Source organism: Schistocerca gregaria, chromosome 7, assembly GCF_023897955.1.
Source record: "Schistocerca gregaria isolate iqSchGreg1 chromosome 7, iqSchGreg1.2, whole genome shotgun sequence".
NCBI lineage: Eukaryota > Metazoa > Arthropoda > Insecta > Orthoptera > Acrididae > Schistocerca > Schistocerca gregaria.
Window position 1 is genome coordinate 545705623 of NC_064926.1, and position 16470 is coordinate 545722092.

General features: G+C 37.9%; 1 protein-coding gene across 1 annotated transcript in view; it reads left to right on the forward strand.

Moving 5' to 3' along the window:
- The window catches only part of LOC126282471 (protein mini spindles), a 127412-nt gene that overhangs the window by 12140 nt on the left and 98802 nt on the right, over positions 1-16470 (forward strand). Inside the window, exons 3-4 of the mRNA XM_049982127.1 lie at positions 3069-3262; positions 16232-16438. Of these exons, the coding sequence (XP_049838084.1) occupies positions 3069-3262; positions 16232-16438 (401 nt within the window). The remainder of the gene's footprint in view (positions 1-3068; positions 3263-16231; positions 16439-16470) is intronic.

Consider the following 16470-nt stretch of genomic DNA (forward strand, 5'->3'; position numbering starts at 1 on the left):
GTAAATTACTTCACCAAAATCTACTGTTTTTTAACATTTCTACGCAATCTGGCATATCTGAGATTTGATTACGTGTATCTTCGATGTCCTGGGCAGATAGAACATATATAGTAACTATCTTAACATCTACCTCTTTAAGCTATCCTTGAACCTTCTCCTTGACTAAACCCACCATTTTTGTATTTCAAACTGGATATCCCTATGTAACTAAAAGATAGCTTCTATACTAGAAATCTCATCTACTTTCCGGGATACCAGGTCTAATGCTTGTTCGTGAGTATTAATACTATTTGATAAATATTTTTATTGGCTTTAATACTATCGGATTACTCGTCTTCAGTAGCTTAGTAGCTTTAATACTATTTGAAAATTTGGCTAATTTATGTAAGCTTGAGCTTTACTACAGTCTGATAATTCTTTGATTTGCTTCAGTATTTCTGACATAGTTATCCAGTGAATTTTATCCTTAGTGGATGCTGTTGACGTCCATTACTGTTCCTTTATAGGGTGTAGAAAAATTTCCGCGACCAGATATTTTCGACAAATGTTGTCTTGCCACATACAACTGTTCAACTTGTATCTGTTTAGTCACCAGCAATTTTGATGAATAAATAATCATTTACGGTGACTGGTAGCAGAAATTTTTCTTTACCCTATAATGCTATCCATTTTGTGAGTGATAAGACATACAGTTAAGAAGTACAACTTGGAGCTGATAACAGCTCACATAATTCAATGCACAGCAAGCTGCACTGCACTGCTGACGTGTTTCGCCAGAGCTGATTAACATAACAATGAGTTCTCATTGGGTAGACAGATTACCAGCTGCTGCACTACGGAGTAATGCTGTGCTGTTGGATCCTTTTGGAGATCGCTGCTGGAGCTATAATGTTGAAGTTACAATCTGCAATTCTTCCATGTCTTCAGATTCTTCTTAATGCATGTGCCAGATGTTGCTTAAGCACATGAAAACCTGACATTGTTGACCCTTTTGCTACGGTCAACTAGTGTGTTATGTGTTGTCCAAATCTCTTTATAAATATTTAATATTTTGTGGTTTGATCACAAAGTAAACTTATTCCTTCTTGAATAGTGAAATCAGTTCAGGCACACTACTGCATCTGCCTGCTTATCCCTTCAGTTGTTAACTTGGATTACTCTAGGCAATGTTGTATATTGTTTTATTTTCATCAAATTTCTTGAAAAATTACAAATGACCCCTCTCATTTTTGCACCACAAGTTTGTGTCCTCCACTAGGGAGCCAATATGTGTTTGGTGGGTTTTAAATTGTACTCCACGTACAATCTGTCATCCTAATGCCTGTCTATCAACTTTACCTCGTGTTTAATTTTCGGTCACCTTTCCTGAAGTTAATTCCTTTCATGCTCCTGCTATGCTGTGCCTCAGAATCTTGCTGTTTGACTACTAGACCTTGTTGCAATGTGTGGGTGTTGGAAGAGAGCTCCAGTCTGTCCAAGGTACTAAATGACATAAAAGCCTTAATGGTAACTCTTCCGTATTTTATGTGCAATGTGTTTCATGTACAGTGATAGGTGAAAAGATATCTTTTACTTCTTAGCTCATGACAGATTATTACATATGTCTTGCTTTTACTGTAGCAATTGAGAGAAAATGACTGTTCTTTTAATGATTTTCAATTGTTTATCATAATTTGCATTCTTGTACGCATCTTTTCATGCTGACCTGTCAGGTTCTGCTGAGCTGTGACATCCCAGGAACAAGTGCTACATCCCAGCAGTGGGAGAAGTCTACTCGCAGTTGTACCTTACTGATGTCGGGAACTGATGTGGCTTAAAGTTCACCTGCACTTGCATAAAATGAGTGTGCACAGTGGGACATTCTACACTTCAGTACCTAAACTAAGTTTCCACTTCTCGTGAACATCTTTCGCTGGCCTAAGAGGATAAAAGTAAAACATGTTGTTACTAAGAATTCCATGGTAGAGCTCAGTAGGACTGTGAAGTTATTTTAAAATATTATCTGTTATGAGACAGTAATTTTCATTTTCTAACACATTATTTCCTATTATCTTAACAAATATGGAGGTTAAAATTCTAGTTGCTATGTGCAGTTGTCAGACCAGCTCCATAAAACCAGGTTCAATCTTGAGTGCCCTAGCCTTGCACACTGGTGGACCATCATTTTTAAGTAGTATTGTTAGGTGTGCAGTGATACCAGCAGGTCCATGAGCATTGCTGGAACATAGTAGCGCTCAGGTGTGTTTATCTTGTCTTTGACAAGATTTGCTTCGGGTGAATTCTCTTCTCTACAGCACTGCAGCAAGTGACACTTAAAAACACCATCACTCTGAAATGAGTAAGGTTTAATAATTGTGCATAATTGACTGTGCTGACGTGACTCAAAAGTGCTGTTATGGGAAATAACTCGTATGACATAAACACATTTGGCTTTTCTTGTGTATGTTGGAGAGACTACTTTAAGTGTAACCTTGTCACTTAAGTCAGTCAAAATTTGTAAAATTGGTATTCACTCTCATATCAAGTTTCTTTTCTTCCTTTGTCTCCAACTTTGGCATTATAATTTCAGTTTTGTAAAATGTAAGAAAAATAAGTTTTCTATTCTTTTTAGAAGCATTCCCCTTGAATTGGTTTTTGTCTTCTCTTTAGTAATAATTGCTGCCACCAACTGACAACTAGGAAAGCATATCTGTGTGAATATACTGAAACATTGTTATAGTATGTCAGAATAAAAAGTATGCATCTTTACCTCTTTTGCTTATGGATTGATTATAGTGTAGCCAACCCTATTATGTAACACCAAAATTTGTGTATTGCATGTACTCTCTACTGCTGTTGCATCAATATCGGCAGACCGATAGTGTGGGTACAAAGTAGAAAACATGTTGTGTTCATGTACCTCAAGCTTCCGGTAAATTTGTAGAAGCTTTTGTAACTAAAATGAGGATAGGAAATTGCTCGCTTTTAGGTCTTGTATGTGCACACATGAGTGGTGTGGCAGCTCTTCCCTCTGTTCCATTTTGGAATACCTATTTGTAACTTGCTTTTTTCCTCCTATTGTGTTTCAGCAATGGAAGGCCAGACTACATGGCTATGAAGAAGCAGCTAAAATCTTTCGTCAAGTTGATGATGAGAAATCCCCGGAATTTGCTAAATATTTAGGTCTACTGAAGAAATTTGTTGTGGACAGCAATGCAGTTGCTCAAGAAAAAGGCTTGGAGGCTGTGCTGGCATTTGTTGAAAACTCTGCTTCAGCTGGAAAGTATGTGCTAAACTAAGCTTATTATACTATGTGTTTTAGTAATGATTTGTTGTTGCACATTTTTTTACTTTTTCAGCTAAGTAATGTTCTTTCATGGGACTCCAGGCTGGCAGACTATCTCCCTCCTTATTTACACTTGATAGAATTTAATTATTTGCTGTATTGCCTCTATGGCTCCCAACTCCCCACCCTGCACCTGTGAAAAGAAGGGGGAGAAATCTTCCTTTTGTGCTTAATTGCACTTTCATTCCACTTATCATTTATCTTCCTCTTAGTCCATCTTTAGTTCTGTGACATTCTCTGGACTAAGACATAGTGCTTGTTAATGTACTGTCTTTGAACTCCCCCTCGTATGTGTCCACTTTAATTTTTATGCCCTCCCTCTCCTTCTCTCAACCTGGAGTCTTGTCATGTGTGCCTCCTATGTTCTTTCCTCCATAGCCGTATTTAACTTTGATGTTGGAAACAACTATGTTAATTCTTATGCAGCACGTGAATGGTTCAAAGTTGATTTTGATTCCAAATATGCTATCTGCCTAAGTTACTAAAAGTCACTAAAAAGACCTATTATAAAAAGTTAGTGCATCTGCCAGAATGCCAGATATCTAAAAGATAATTTCAGTGATATTCTGTAAATCTGATGATATTTTGCAGTGGGCCTGTAAAGTATTTATGAAATATGGAACTTTTCTTGTGTTGTTGATGTTCTTAAATAACAAAAATATTGCCAGCACAGATAAACCAAATGTCAAAATTCCTTTCACATTGGATTGTTTTTTTCCATTGTTTCCAGGGATATTAATTTTTTTTAAATTGATAATGTGTTTATTTATTGGCAACTTTTATTGTCTTACCAAAACATAAAAAATGGAGAGGAGTAGAGTTTGAATCCACTTGTGCAGAATTTAAATGATCTAAGTACGGGTGTTATGTCCAATAGCTATTGCCACAGTTATCGAGGGCTTCTCGCCTCATATGTGTCTGCAGTAAATTTAAATTACTTATTCTTCAATTTCTTGGAAATAATTTTATTGCAGGCCTGAAGCATATATATTTTTGAGTTTTACAGTGGAACCATCTGATCCAAAACATACCCCGTGTGAAGATCTTGTAGGTACTGTAGATATTTTTTATTTTTGTTTAAGGTATAATTACTTCAACAAAACCTATTTCCTGCTGTCTGGGAAACACTGATTCTGGTTTCTAGTTGTCTTTAGTGAATATTTCTTAATCCTAGGATTAAACCTCATTCGTTTCCAAAATTATTTGCTTTATTGCCCTGTTATATCACGTGGTGGTGGTGGTCAGAAGGCTGGTTTGTTCCTCCTTGTGAATTAACAAGCATTGCACTTTCATTTAATAATATAGCCTACAGGAATTGTGAAATGAACCCTGTCATCTAGGATCACATACCGCAAAAGGGTGCAGATTCACCATGGGATGGGGAAACTTGCAGATGTCTATTGTCTACTGAGGCCCAAGTTCTGTAGCGTGTGAGTGAAACAGACGAGAATCTATGTCATAGGGAAATCTAGTAGAAGACTTTTGTGGCCAAGGAAACTTAGCAGTGTTAAATATGGCGGACTTAAGATTGACCATAAATGGAAACCTTTATGAAAACCATTTAATTCTGTAGTAATGCAGGGAATCAAGCCACAGTAATTTTAATCTGCCATCCTTCGTAAATTTTCATCGTGATCCAATAAAACTAGAATATTGATCATATCTCTAATAGTTTAGGATTTACTTTAAAATGAAATTAACAAGTTTTGTAACGAAGACCTGAATGCTAAAATCTGAACACTTTGGTCGATCTTAATGAGTGAAATTTCATATAGAATTGCATCGTTAAAATTACAAATGTCGCAAATATCAACTGTGTAACTTTATTTGTTTAAAAGATATAGTAAATTATCAGTATTTTCAGTTAAGCATCAGATCATTTCCTCCACACAAAACACATTGAACAATGACAGCATGACCCCTTATTGAATCATTAGGTAATCAAATATTTGTTGTAAAACAATTAGTGCATAAAAGTTACTTTTGTTCTGTAATTATTTATCAGAATGCACATTGGTGCAAGGCAACTGGCCGTAACATACAAAGCTAAGAAGGAAATTGTATGGGTTTTATGTAAAAGAATTTAATGTTTATGTAATGGATATTATTGTTGCTTTATTTAGAATGTGAAAGTGGTCAAGCTTTGATTATTTAAATAAGTTAAAATTTAATGTAATGTAGAATAAGCTGTAGCCAGTCAGATGGATGGCTTTGGGAAAGAGAACTGCATTAGTCAGTTGAGCGAAGATGTTCGGCGCACAGGGAACATGGCCAGAGATGGGCAGAGAGGGACAGTTCTGGTCGAGACACCAAAGGGGACAGTCGGTCTTCAGGTAATTAGGAAGGGAAATGACTTTGAACATTTTGCGTTGTGTGGTATAGTGGGAATCGGGCTCTGACGGGTGAGCAGCCGCGTGCCTGGCCTGAACTCGCAGCCAGGCAATTTAACCAAAGGGTCACAAGTGTCTAATTTAGAGCATTTAATGAGACGTGTGGTTCAACCCCTCAGCGAGTTTGGGCCAAGACGTTTCGACGGAAAGGAACCGCATGCGAACCCGAACAACTTTAGGATGTTAGCTCGCAACCTCTCCATTTGTGCATAATAGCTGCAACCTCGATCCAGTCCATTTGACTCTTGAGAATGGCAAGAGTCAAGATGAGAATGAAATTCCCACTAAACTTATCTAAGGGAGACGAAGCCCTCTGCTCAAAAATTCTCAAGCTAATAGAATAATCTCTCCAAAACAGGCAGTACCAGAGGACTGGAAGGTAGCTGTGATATACCCCATACGTAAAAACAAAGATAAATTAATATGTGACGATTATAGGAGCATGGCATTACTGAACATTGCTACAGCTGTCTCCAACTGTCCACTATAATGAATGAAACCCTTGGTGATGGAGGTAATTGGAGAGTAGAGAGGTGGTTTCCAAACAGGATGAGTAAGCACTGACCAGACTTTTGTTTTAAAACTGACAAGACTTTTATGTTAAAACAGCACTGTGAGAAAATGTATGAATGCAGCCAAGAACTACACGCTCTCTTCAGACTTCGAGAAGAGTGTAACAGAGAACTTTCAGGTTGTTCAAATAAACAATGAAAATATTACTGATGTGGTCAGTGCAGGTGGGATTGCCCACATAGTGTGCAAGCAAGAAAAAAAGTATTCAGATTTTGGTATATCAGTGGCATCGAGGTTTAGGCTTCAAATTAGTATCAAAAAATTGAAGGAAGTTACATAACTCTTAGGCTGTAACAGTGAACTGTACCAGGTATAAAAATGAGAAAGAATTCAAATACCTTGGACTGGCTTCTTCTTCTTCTTCTTCTTCTTCTTCTTCTTCTTCTTCTTCTTCTTTTTTTACTGAATCAGCATCAACTGAAGCATAAATTACGGCAAGAATGTGGATGGGAAACGGATGCTATTTCTCGCTAAACCCAGTGTTAAAACGTAGAAACATTTCATAACTACTAGAACTAAGGCTGTATGAACATTAATGATATTGTCACATAGAAGAAGGTGTAATTAGATGAATGACGAACACTAACTTCACTTAACGAAGATTTATTGGTTTATTCAGCACTTGTACAAACAAGAGGGCGGAGTGAACTGCCTCCAGCCAGAACACATACAGTGTATATACAGCTACAGAACATTCCAGTACAATGTTTCTTGACGTTTGTGGATACTTCTAGAATGTAATCGAACCAAATATAGAAATTAAAATTGTACAGTCCAGGTGGGTTTTGACCTCATGACAATCCATGCAACAGTTTAGTATTGTAACCACCACACCACGGTGATACTCGGCTTCTTCTGCGACAATATTAATATTACTATGTGGTTATCAAACCTGGCGCACATGAAAACATGACTAACAGATTGCTTACATTTGAGAGAAAGATCCTCAGGAAAGTATATGGACCAGTCTGGGATCCAGCTGTTGGAGATTGGAGTAGACCACGACAACACAGAACTAGAACTTTACAAGGAGTCTAACATCATTGGAGTGATAAAAAGCAAGACCACAATGGGGTGGACACATAGTGAGGATGAGAAAAAAAAGATGGCCCAAAATTTCAGGAGACTGGATCCCATTAGATGGCAGACCAATGAGGAGACCTAAGAAAATGTGAATGGATGGGGTAAAACACCTGCCGGTGATGGAATTGATGGATAATTGGAGACACACAGAAACAGGTGAAGAGCCCTAACGGTGATGGTACATGGTGCTCTGGGCCTGATGCGTGAAGTAAGTACTGTATTCGTGCCTTGATCTCATTCTAAAATTCTTCCTTTCAGTGCCAAACAGGTGATTCTTTGGTACCCCAGTGTGTGCCCTATCAACTGATGCCTTCCATAGCCAATAATTTTTTTTTTTCACTTTGATTTAGTATGGCCTCATTAATTATCTAACCACAAACATTCTTCTGCAGCACCAATTTCAAAGTTTTAGTCTCTTCTTGTATTAACTGCTTTCTGTCCACATTGCATTTCTGTACAACACATACATTCTGAAGATGTCCTAACATCAATATTTGGTGTTAACAAATGTATCATTTTCAGAAATGCTTTTCGTGCTGTTTGCAGTCTCCATTTTATGTCTTCCTTACTTTAGTAAGCCTTTTGCTGCCCAAATAGCAAAACTCCTCTACTGCTTCAATTTTATTTATTTAGTCCTTCGATCATACATAGTACAATGTACAAGGTGATACTGGAATTAATTCTAGTGATCACAGTAGACAGTTTTTCAGAATTTATATAGTTCTGTGTTATACATTACAGAAGTTATAGCAATATACATTTATTGTGTTTCAAGTATTCTCTTACTGAATAGAAGCAGTGATGCTGTAAATATGCTCTAACAGATCTTTCAAAAGTATTAATGTTTAGTATACATTTTGTATCATTTGGTAGCTTGTGGAATAATTTTATTCCCAAGTAGCTTGTACTTTCCTGATAAACTATTGTTAGCTGGGAGTAAATGTGTATTACCTTTTAATCTAGTGTTGTGATTATGTAAGTCAGTTTTTTCTAATACTCCATCATTTCCGATTACATTTCTTTTAATATACATTAGTGTGTTAATAAATATGCAAGGTAGTGGTAGCACATAGTGTTTTAAATATTGGTGTACATGACTTGTCTAGTTCTGCTACCTGTAATAATCCTAATGGTTCTTCTATAGATCCTGAAGACCCCAGACCTGCTAGTAAATTCCCCCAAAATATGAGTCCATGTTTTGTGTCCATTAAGACATGCATAATAGGCAGACATTAGAGCCTGTCATTTATGCATTCTTTTAGTGTCCTTAAAAAAAATAGCAGTGTGTATTCAGCTTGGCATTAACATGTTAAATATGTTTGTCCCACTTTAGGTCACTTTCATTCCAAATGCCAAGAAATTTTGTTACTTCTGTGTTGCTGATGGGTTGTTGATTGATGATAATATTTGGATAATGCATGGTATTGTTTTGAGAGTTATGGAACTGTAATGTTACTGTTTCCTGTTTATTATAAGCTGATTCACTGCAGACCATTTACTTAGTTGGTTTGTTACAGAGTTTACTTTATAAATTAGGAAAAGAGGTCCCCTTACTGATCCTTGAGGTACCCCATAAGTGATTGAGTGTTCTTCTGTTAGGTATTCTGAGATTTTGTTTTTTCATCGACATGTCTAATGTATACTTTTCGCTTGTGGTCACTGAGAAATGAATGGCTTTTCGCTTGTGGTCACTGAGAAATGAATGAATCCATTCATTTGCGAATTCCCTAATGCCATAGTATTCAAGCTTGTTTAGAAGAGTTCTGTGATTTACCATGTCGAAAGCTTTAGTCTAAAAATATACTTACACCTTTGTTGTTTTTCATCAATGGCTTTTAAAACAGTGGTTATGCAATAATAGAGGGTGTGTTGGAGGATTTCTTTCTTCGGAAACCATGTTGAGAACTGTGTAGTATTCAATTTTTGTTTATATACTTTCATGACTTAATGTTCATTATTTTTTTCCAGCACTTCTAAGAAATAGGCTGTTAATGTAATAGGACAATAGTTTCACTTTCTTTGTCACCAGCTTTGACTATTGGAATAACTCTGGATGTTTTTAGCTGATTAGGGAAGAAGGCTGTTCCTAATGAGCAGTTACGTATGAGTGAGGGGTCAATAATGTGTTAGAGGTTTTAGATCTGTAACAGCGTTGACCTTTCCCTCCCGGCTTACACCTTATCACATAACAGGCTCATAAAAATCAAAACCTAGCCTTATTTAACATAATTTTAGTTTTGAAACATGATTAAGACTCTAATTTTCAAGCATTTTAAATGGTTCCAGAATGTACGTGAAAGGTACAAAGGCAACTTCGGTGCACTCTGTTTTGTACTGAAATTAGCCAGTCAATGAACTAAAAATGTGTTCCACTGCTACAGTGTCTTCCTTTGATATAGAGTGATGCCTTCCTGTTGAACAATTAGGAACTGGAGCACTTGCAGTCTTCAAAACATTGTGAACAGGAAGTGAGTGCTGATGGTGTTGTTGCTGTCCTTCAGCTGGAAACCTATATCCAGCAGCTGGTCCATGTGGTAGCATTAAGTGCACTACAATTTCGTTTAACTCATAACTGGTGTCTATAGTCTCTACAATCCACCAGTCACAGTCATACAGACATGCCACGAACAATCCCCTTCTCGGGTTGTGAATCTGAATATTATCTTGCTGTTTCTGAGGTGTTGGCCATGAACGAAATTTCTTCTTTCTTTCTCTTTAAACTGTGTGCAATATGAGTTCGCCCATCACTTTGAGATCAAAAATGTGCCTTCTGAATTACTTTCACAGGTGTAGTTTGTTTGCACCATTCTTCTTTTTTCTGCTCACGGATTTCTTTGATGTCCTCTTTGAACAAAAGAATGAGAGGGCTGTGGACATGTAAGATTTCACGACTATCGTAAAATCCTCAGCGTTCGGAATCGCACCTGTATTTGGTCTGGAAAGATTGTTTTGTAACTTGGTGTAGGAGGCCTGCTGAAGCACTATCGCAAGGCCCTTTCCCATGACCAGTAGCACTGTATACCCAATCAGTTGGCAGCTGGTAACGATTTTTAAAATGACTAGGAGCACCGTCTGAAATAATTATCTTCACTGTTCCTGTTTGCAGTTGAAGAATTTTGTCCATTGCTAGCAAAGCATGTGCTGAGTCATGTCCTGTGTCATCACTTATAACTGCAACACTTGTGGTCTTGTTTTGAAAATATGTCACTCGTGTAAAAATTGAAACTTTGTCATTTCTCCAATGATAATCTTGTACTTCTTGTGGTGTTACAGACCAGTTCTCAGCTAAATCACAGTGAAGCACTAAACATAGTTCTTCAGCCTGTACACACCCTTTCACTTCTGCAATGTGTTGTTGTTGTTGTTGCAATTTCTTCAGATGCTGGTGTGTTACTGCTTTCACTGACCATTTACCAAGTTCATCAATGAAACTGTCAACGGCAACAGTTTCCTAAATTAGTTTATTTTCCTCCCATGGCACATGTGTAATTTCTGCAGAGTTATCTGCTGCGTCTCCCAGGCCAAGTGTCCGTAAAGACAGTCCTCCCCCCTCCAGGGCAGTCACCACATTCTTGAAGCAAACAAGTCCCCCACTTTACATCAGACTACTAATGACTTCACAAGCCCAATCAATGTGTCATATGTCACATGCTCCAGTAAGTTCTTCAAAGTTACCACACAAAGTTCAAAATTCGCACAGTACACACACATAAATGACATGTCTAGGTGGGTGTGGAACTACCCACTTGGGCCATAGTGTATAAAATTTCGATGTTCCAATATGTGAGGTTGAATAGTTGCTCTTGTAAATTGCAAAAGTTTCTTTAATACTGTGAGTCATGTACTTCTTCACTTTCATAACTTTTTGACCTTAACTGTTACAGTTACAGTTACAGTGTCAGTGTCTTTTTTTCTGTTGGCACTGTGGCAAGAACAGCCCCATTTATCTTCCAGTTAAAATGGCTGCACAATTTGAACTTTAGCTGCTTGTGTAGGATGACCATAATAGGGGTCTGGTCTTCCAAAGACTTCTTTTATAGACCTCACATTTCTTGATTTATCTAACATGTACTTAGATACTGATAGAATGTGGTTCAAAATTGTTTTCTTTGAAAGTGTCTCTGGAATAGTAGTTAAAACTTGCACCTTTTCGCTGTAGGATGCACAATATTTAACAGCTGAATTGACATTTGTGAAAAATTCCTGGTAAGAGGTTGCAAGAGTGCTATGGTTTGTTTTCCTCTGAAGATGGCATTCCTACTTTGAAGAGTGTGGTCAGTTTTGCTGTAGTGTATTCATCCATAGCTTCAGTTATTTCGTGTGCTTCCTTGATGCCTAGAACTTACAACACTACTTCACTGACTACGATTTCTTAACAGGACTCACCCCTACCTCAGTAGTTGACTGATTAAGGGTATTTAATTCTTCCTGTATTGATGCAAAATCTTCATCTGCACCATGGGAGGCTTCACCTTGTTCAGATACTTTCATTGTTATTCTGTCAAAACATTTAGAACACAGTCATAACTGGAAACATCTTCACTGTGAAACATTCTTTAAATGAGAACACTTATTCCAACATGAACAAAGCCTGTTTTTTTCTTTTTTTTTCTCCTTACATATCACTCTTTAATTGATAGGCAAACAGTCAGCACACATCACTCTCCTGTGGCCCCAGTCAGAAGAAATTTCAAACAATCCTTTTCACAAAACACACTGCAACTTTCATTTGGCAAATTCCTGAGAACTCACTGGAGGGTCTGATTTCTTAGAAGCCTCTTCAGTAAACAAAGTAGCATAGAGTAACTAAAATACAGAGGCTGGCAATGGACGACGACAAAGAAACTGACAAACTACAACAAAGTATAAGAAATAACTGCAACAAAGACAATAGAAATTCATTGTAACAAAGAAATTAGTAAGAAACAACTTCAGTGAAGACATACATTATCCTTTAATTAAAAATGATTTTTTAAAAATAAAATGTGTCCAACTGGAAGTGCAAGCTCTCATTTACAGAGAACTAATCAAAAGAAAAACTTTAACTTTTGTGGAATGCATTTTTGAATAAAAAAAATTTCTGTAAATTCTAAAAAAAATTCAAAAGGCGACATTAAAAGAACTTAAACATATATGCCCCAAACGGAGGATACCATTGTAATCATAAAGCAATTATCTTTCAAATAAAAAAAACTCTAACAATATATCTAGAACTGTTACGGAGATATATGGCACCGTAAAAAAATTTTCCGGAATTAACATCTTCAAAATCGTGTTTGCAGTGTCATCTTTGGAGGCCTGTATCTTGGGACAGGAATTTTTTTGGGGAAAACAAAAATTGTTTCTTACTCCTGAATCATAATGCATGCTAATTTCAATATCAGAGACTATGAAGGTAACCCCCCTGCCTGAAGTGATACAGATATGGCAGGACTACTCTAAAGGTAACCAGCTTTCCAGAAAAGATTATTAAGCAGTTAAGCACAAAAGCACCAGTACCACCCAGAGTTTAACCTATCTAAGGTGCACAAGGAAGGTAGTGTTCTACATCCAATAGTCAAGAATAGTCAGGAACATGGGTGCAGCCACGAACCTTACTACTAAACACCTTAAGATGATCTCACCACGTGTAGGGAAGTGTGCCCATCACATTCGCAACTGAGGATTTCCTACAATGCCTCGGGCAACTACAGATCCACTGACCGAAGTTGTGGTCAGTTTCAACGTGGTTTCTCTGTTCACCCATGTACCACTGATTGGTCCATTTAAGCTGATTGGAGAAAAGTTTGACGGTGCTCTCTTGTGGACTTATTCAGGCACATGTTGACATCGATGTACTTCGTGTATGGGGATCAATTATATGGGCAGGCAGAAAGGGTGGCAATGGGCATCAATCTCTCGTCGGTGGAGGCTTGAAGAGGAGACACTTACATTGGCCCCAGATCAGCCAAAATGCTTTTTTAGGTATGTGGATGACACATTTGTTATATAGCTTCACAGGAGGGAAAGGCTCGATATTTTCTTGGAGAACCTAAATTACGCCACTCTAACATTAAATTCGCAATGGAAGTGGAGGAGATGGACTACTCCCATGCCTCGATGTACTAGTCAGGAAGAAGGCAGATGGTGCCTTCAGTCACAGTATGTACTGCAAACCCACTCACACAGACTTGTACCTGCAAGCTAGCAATTGCCACCATCTCTCACAGAAAAATAGTGTACTCGGAACTCTGTCAGATCCTTCTGATGACTTTGCTGTCTCATGTTCCTCCCAACTGGGCATGTGGAACCACCACATGTTGCAGCAGAGTTTGGTGCTGATGCTAAAGTGGTTGTGGCTGCTTTTGGTGAGATGTTGTTGATCCTTGTGGGGTTGTTGCAGGTTCTGTCGAGGTTTGTGATGCTTGAGTGGTTGTTTCCATTGAGATTGCAGGTCTTGCAATAGATTGACTTTTCAGTCACTGGGTCAATTTTTTTTTTTTTTTACAAATTAAACAGGTTCATTGAAACTTCCTGGCAGATTAAAACTGTGTGCCGGACCGAGACTCAAACTCGGGACCTTTGCCTTGCCTGCAAGTTTTAGTCTCAGTCCAGCACACAGTTTTAATCTGCCAGGAAGTTTCATATCAGCGTACACTCTGCTGTAGAGTGAAAATTTCATTCTGGAAACAGATTTGTTGTTGTACTGAATGACTTCTTGCTCTCTTCTTTCTTCAGTCTAGTTTTTTAGTCCAGTTTATTGTTAATTCATTGGATACCTTCTTTTCTATTCCACTGAACTGCTGGTCAGTTGTAATTTCCATTGTTGTGATTACTTTCTTTCCTAAGTCTTCTGCCCTTCCTCTCCTCCCCCTGAAACCCACTGATCAGTTGTAGTTTGAACTGTTTGTCATTCTTTCCTATTCCTTCTGCTTTCTCCTTTTCTATTTCATATCTGACTTCCTAATCTAATTCTCTCAATATCATGATAATTGGACTAAATTTCATTGAGCTTGTAGGGAGCTTTGTTGTTTGTCTGAGCCAAAACAATACAACACTGCCCCCCCCCCCCCCCCCCACCCACCCACACCCACACATTCTTCTCCCACTCACGTTTTCCAAGACACTTTGAATGCTGTTCAACTGAAGTCTTTCTCGCCTCTGACATAACTATAGGGCATAGGCAATCATTGGCCTGAACTTTAATGCCCCTTTCCCAATTTTCGCTACTGAATAACATTGTGAATAGGCTTCAACCCTGTCACATTCTCTTCTCAACTACTGCTTCCATATCACATCCTTTGACTCTTACAATTGTGGCCTGGTTTTTATAAAGTTGTTAATAATCTTTCACTTCCTGTACTTTATACCTTCAGAATTCCAAAGAGTAAAAGCCAGTCAAAAACTCTCAATCTACAAACGTTGGTTTTCTTTATTTTGTTGTGTAAGACGGTTCATGGGGACAGTATTGCTGTGTATGTTTTGACAGTTTTCTGGATCCCTAGATGATGAACTTGTGGTTGATTTCTACCAGTTTTTTTGTAATAACTCGTGTTTAGGTTTTGAAGTAAGGACTTAATAAACTGATGGTTCATGAATATGCTATGGGAAGTCTTATCAGAATGTAAGCAATGGAGTAAAGGTAACAGTTTACTGAGCAGTAAACATGTTCGTGGCAGTTCAGCACGTCTGCTATTCAGTGAGCTATCTTTACTCTTAAATTATTTACAAAGCAAATATTTGGAAATTATCAAACTTATCAGCACCTGCCTTCTGTGAAATTAGACAAAATACACTTTGACTTAAAGACAAATGTAAATTCTACCTATGTAAAAGATCGACAGTAGATACTTTGGCTGCAATGTCAGTCTGTTCAGTTTGCCCCCTGTACTATTAAATCTTATCTTCAGTTCCTACAGGAGTGATATACAGGGGCTAATGAATATCTCTGGATTTTTCACTTAACTGTTTCTTGAAATTTTGTAAGCAAGGTTCCGTGGGGAAAATTGCATTTCTCATGAAGTGTGTACCAATTCAGGTCTTTCAACATATCTGTGACACTCTTGTGATTCGAACCTGTTATCATTTGTGCCTCTTGCCCCCTGTGTTGTACATGTTTAGTATTGTCTGTTAGTCCTGTTTGGTAGGAAAGCCATACACAAGAGCAATTTTCTAAAATGGGTCATATAAATGCTTTATAAACAAGTATCCTTTATACATTGACTGCATTTGCTCTTCCTTATCCATGACTTGAGTTTGTGACGATTCCATTTTGTGTCACTAAAATTTGTTACAGCCAGGTATTTATGCAGTCAGTTGCTTCTATTATGATCAGTGATATTGTAATCAGTGTTATTACCTAGAATTACGCCCTGCCATTGCAATATCTATCTCTCTCTCTCTCTCTCTCTCTCTCTCTCTCTCTCTCTCTCTCTCTCTCTCTCTCTCTCTCCTCCCCCTCCCCCTCTCCCCCCCCCTCTCCTTGCTGCCCCTAATTTGTTCAGTGCAAATGCTAGGGTATTTACTTTTGAAAGAACACAGCCAAGTTCCTTTCCCAATCAGAGCTTGTACCCTGGCTGTAATGACACTGTTGTGGATTGATCATTCAGGAAGCGGATTAGAATGTGGTTGCATCCTGTCAGCAGCAGCAGCAGCAGTGGCAGTCTTGCTGTATAATATTTGCCACAATACTGTAGAATGCTTCACATACCTACTCAATTTTACATTTTTACTGTTGCCGATTTTTCCACCACTGACAATTGGCGGTCACTTTTTTTTTTTTTAAGCAATTTTTGGCATTCTGGAATGTTCTTTTCCTTAAAACAGTTTTTATTTGTATGAGGAAGAAGAAAATATGTAAAGCTCGAGCTCTTGTTTTCAGGACTGTTGGTGAGGTTATGGCTGGTATTGTGGCTAAATGCATAGCTGCTCCCAAGACAAAGACAAAGGAGTTAGCGGTCCAGATTACTCTGATGTACATAGAAATAGAAAAATGTGAAGCTGTTCAAGAGGAACTACTGAAAGGAATGGAACATAAAAACCCCAAAACTGTGGCGGCTTGTGTTGCAGCTATGACAGAAGCTCTTAGGTATCTAGAGCAACAATTTGAAGTGATATGTT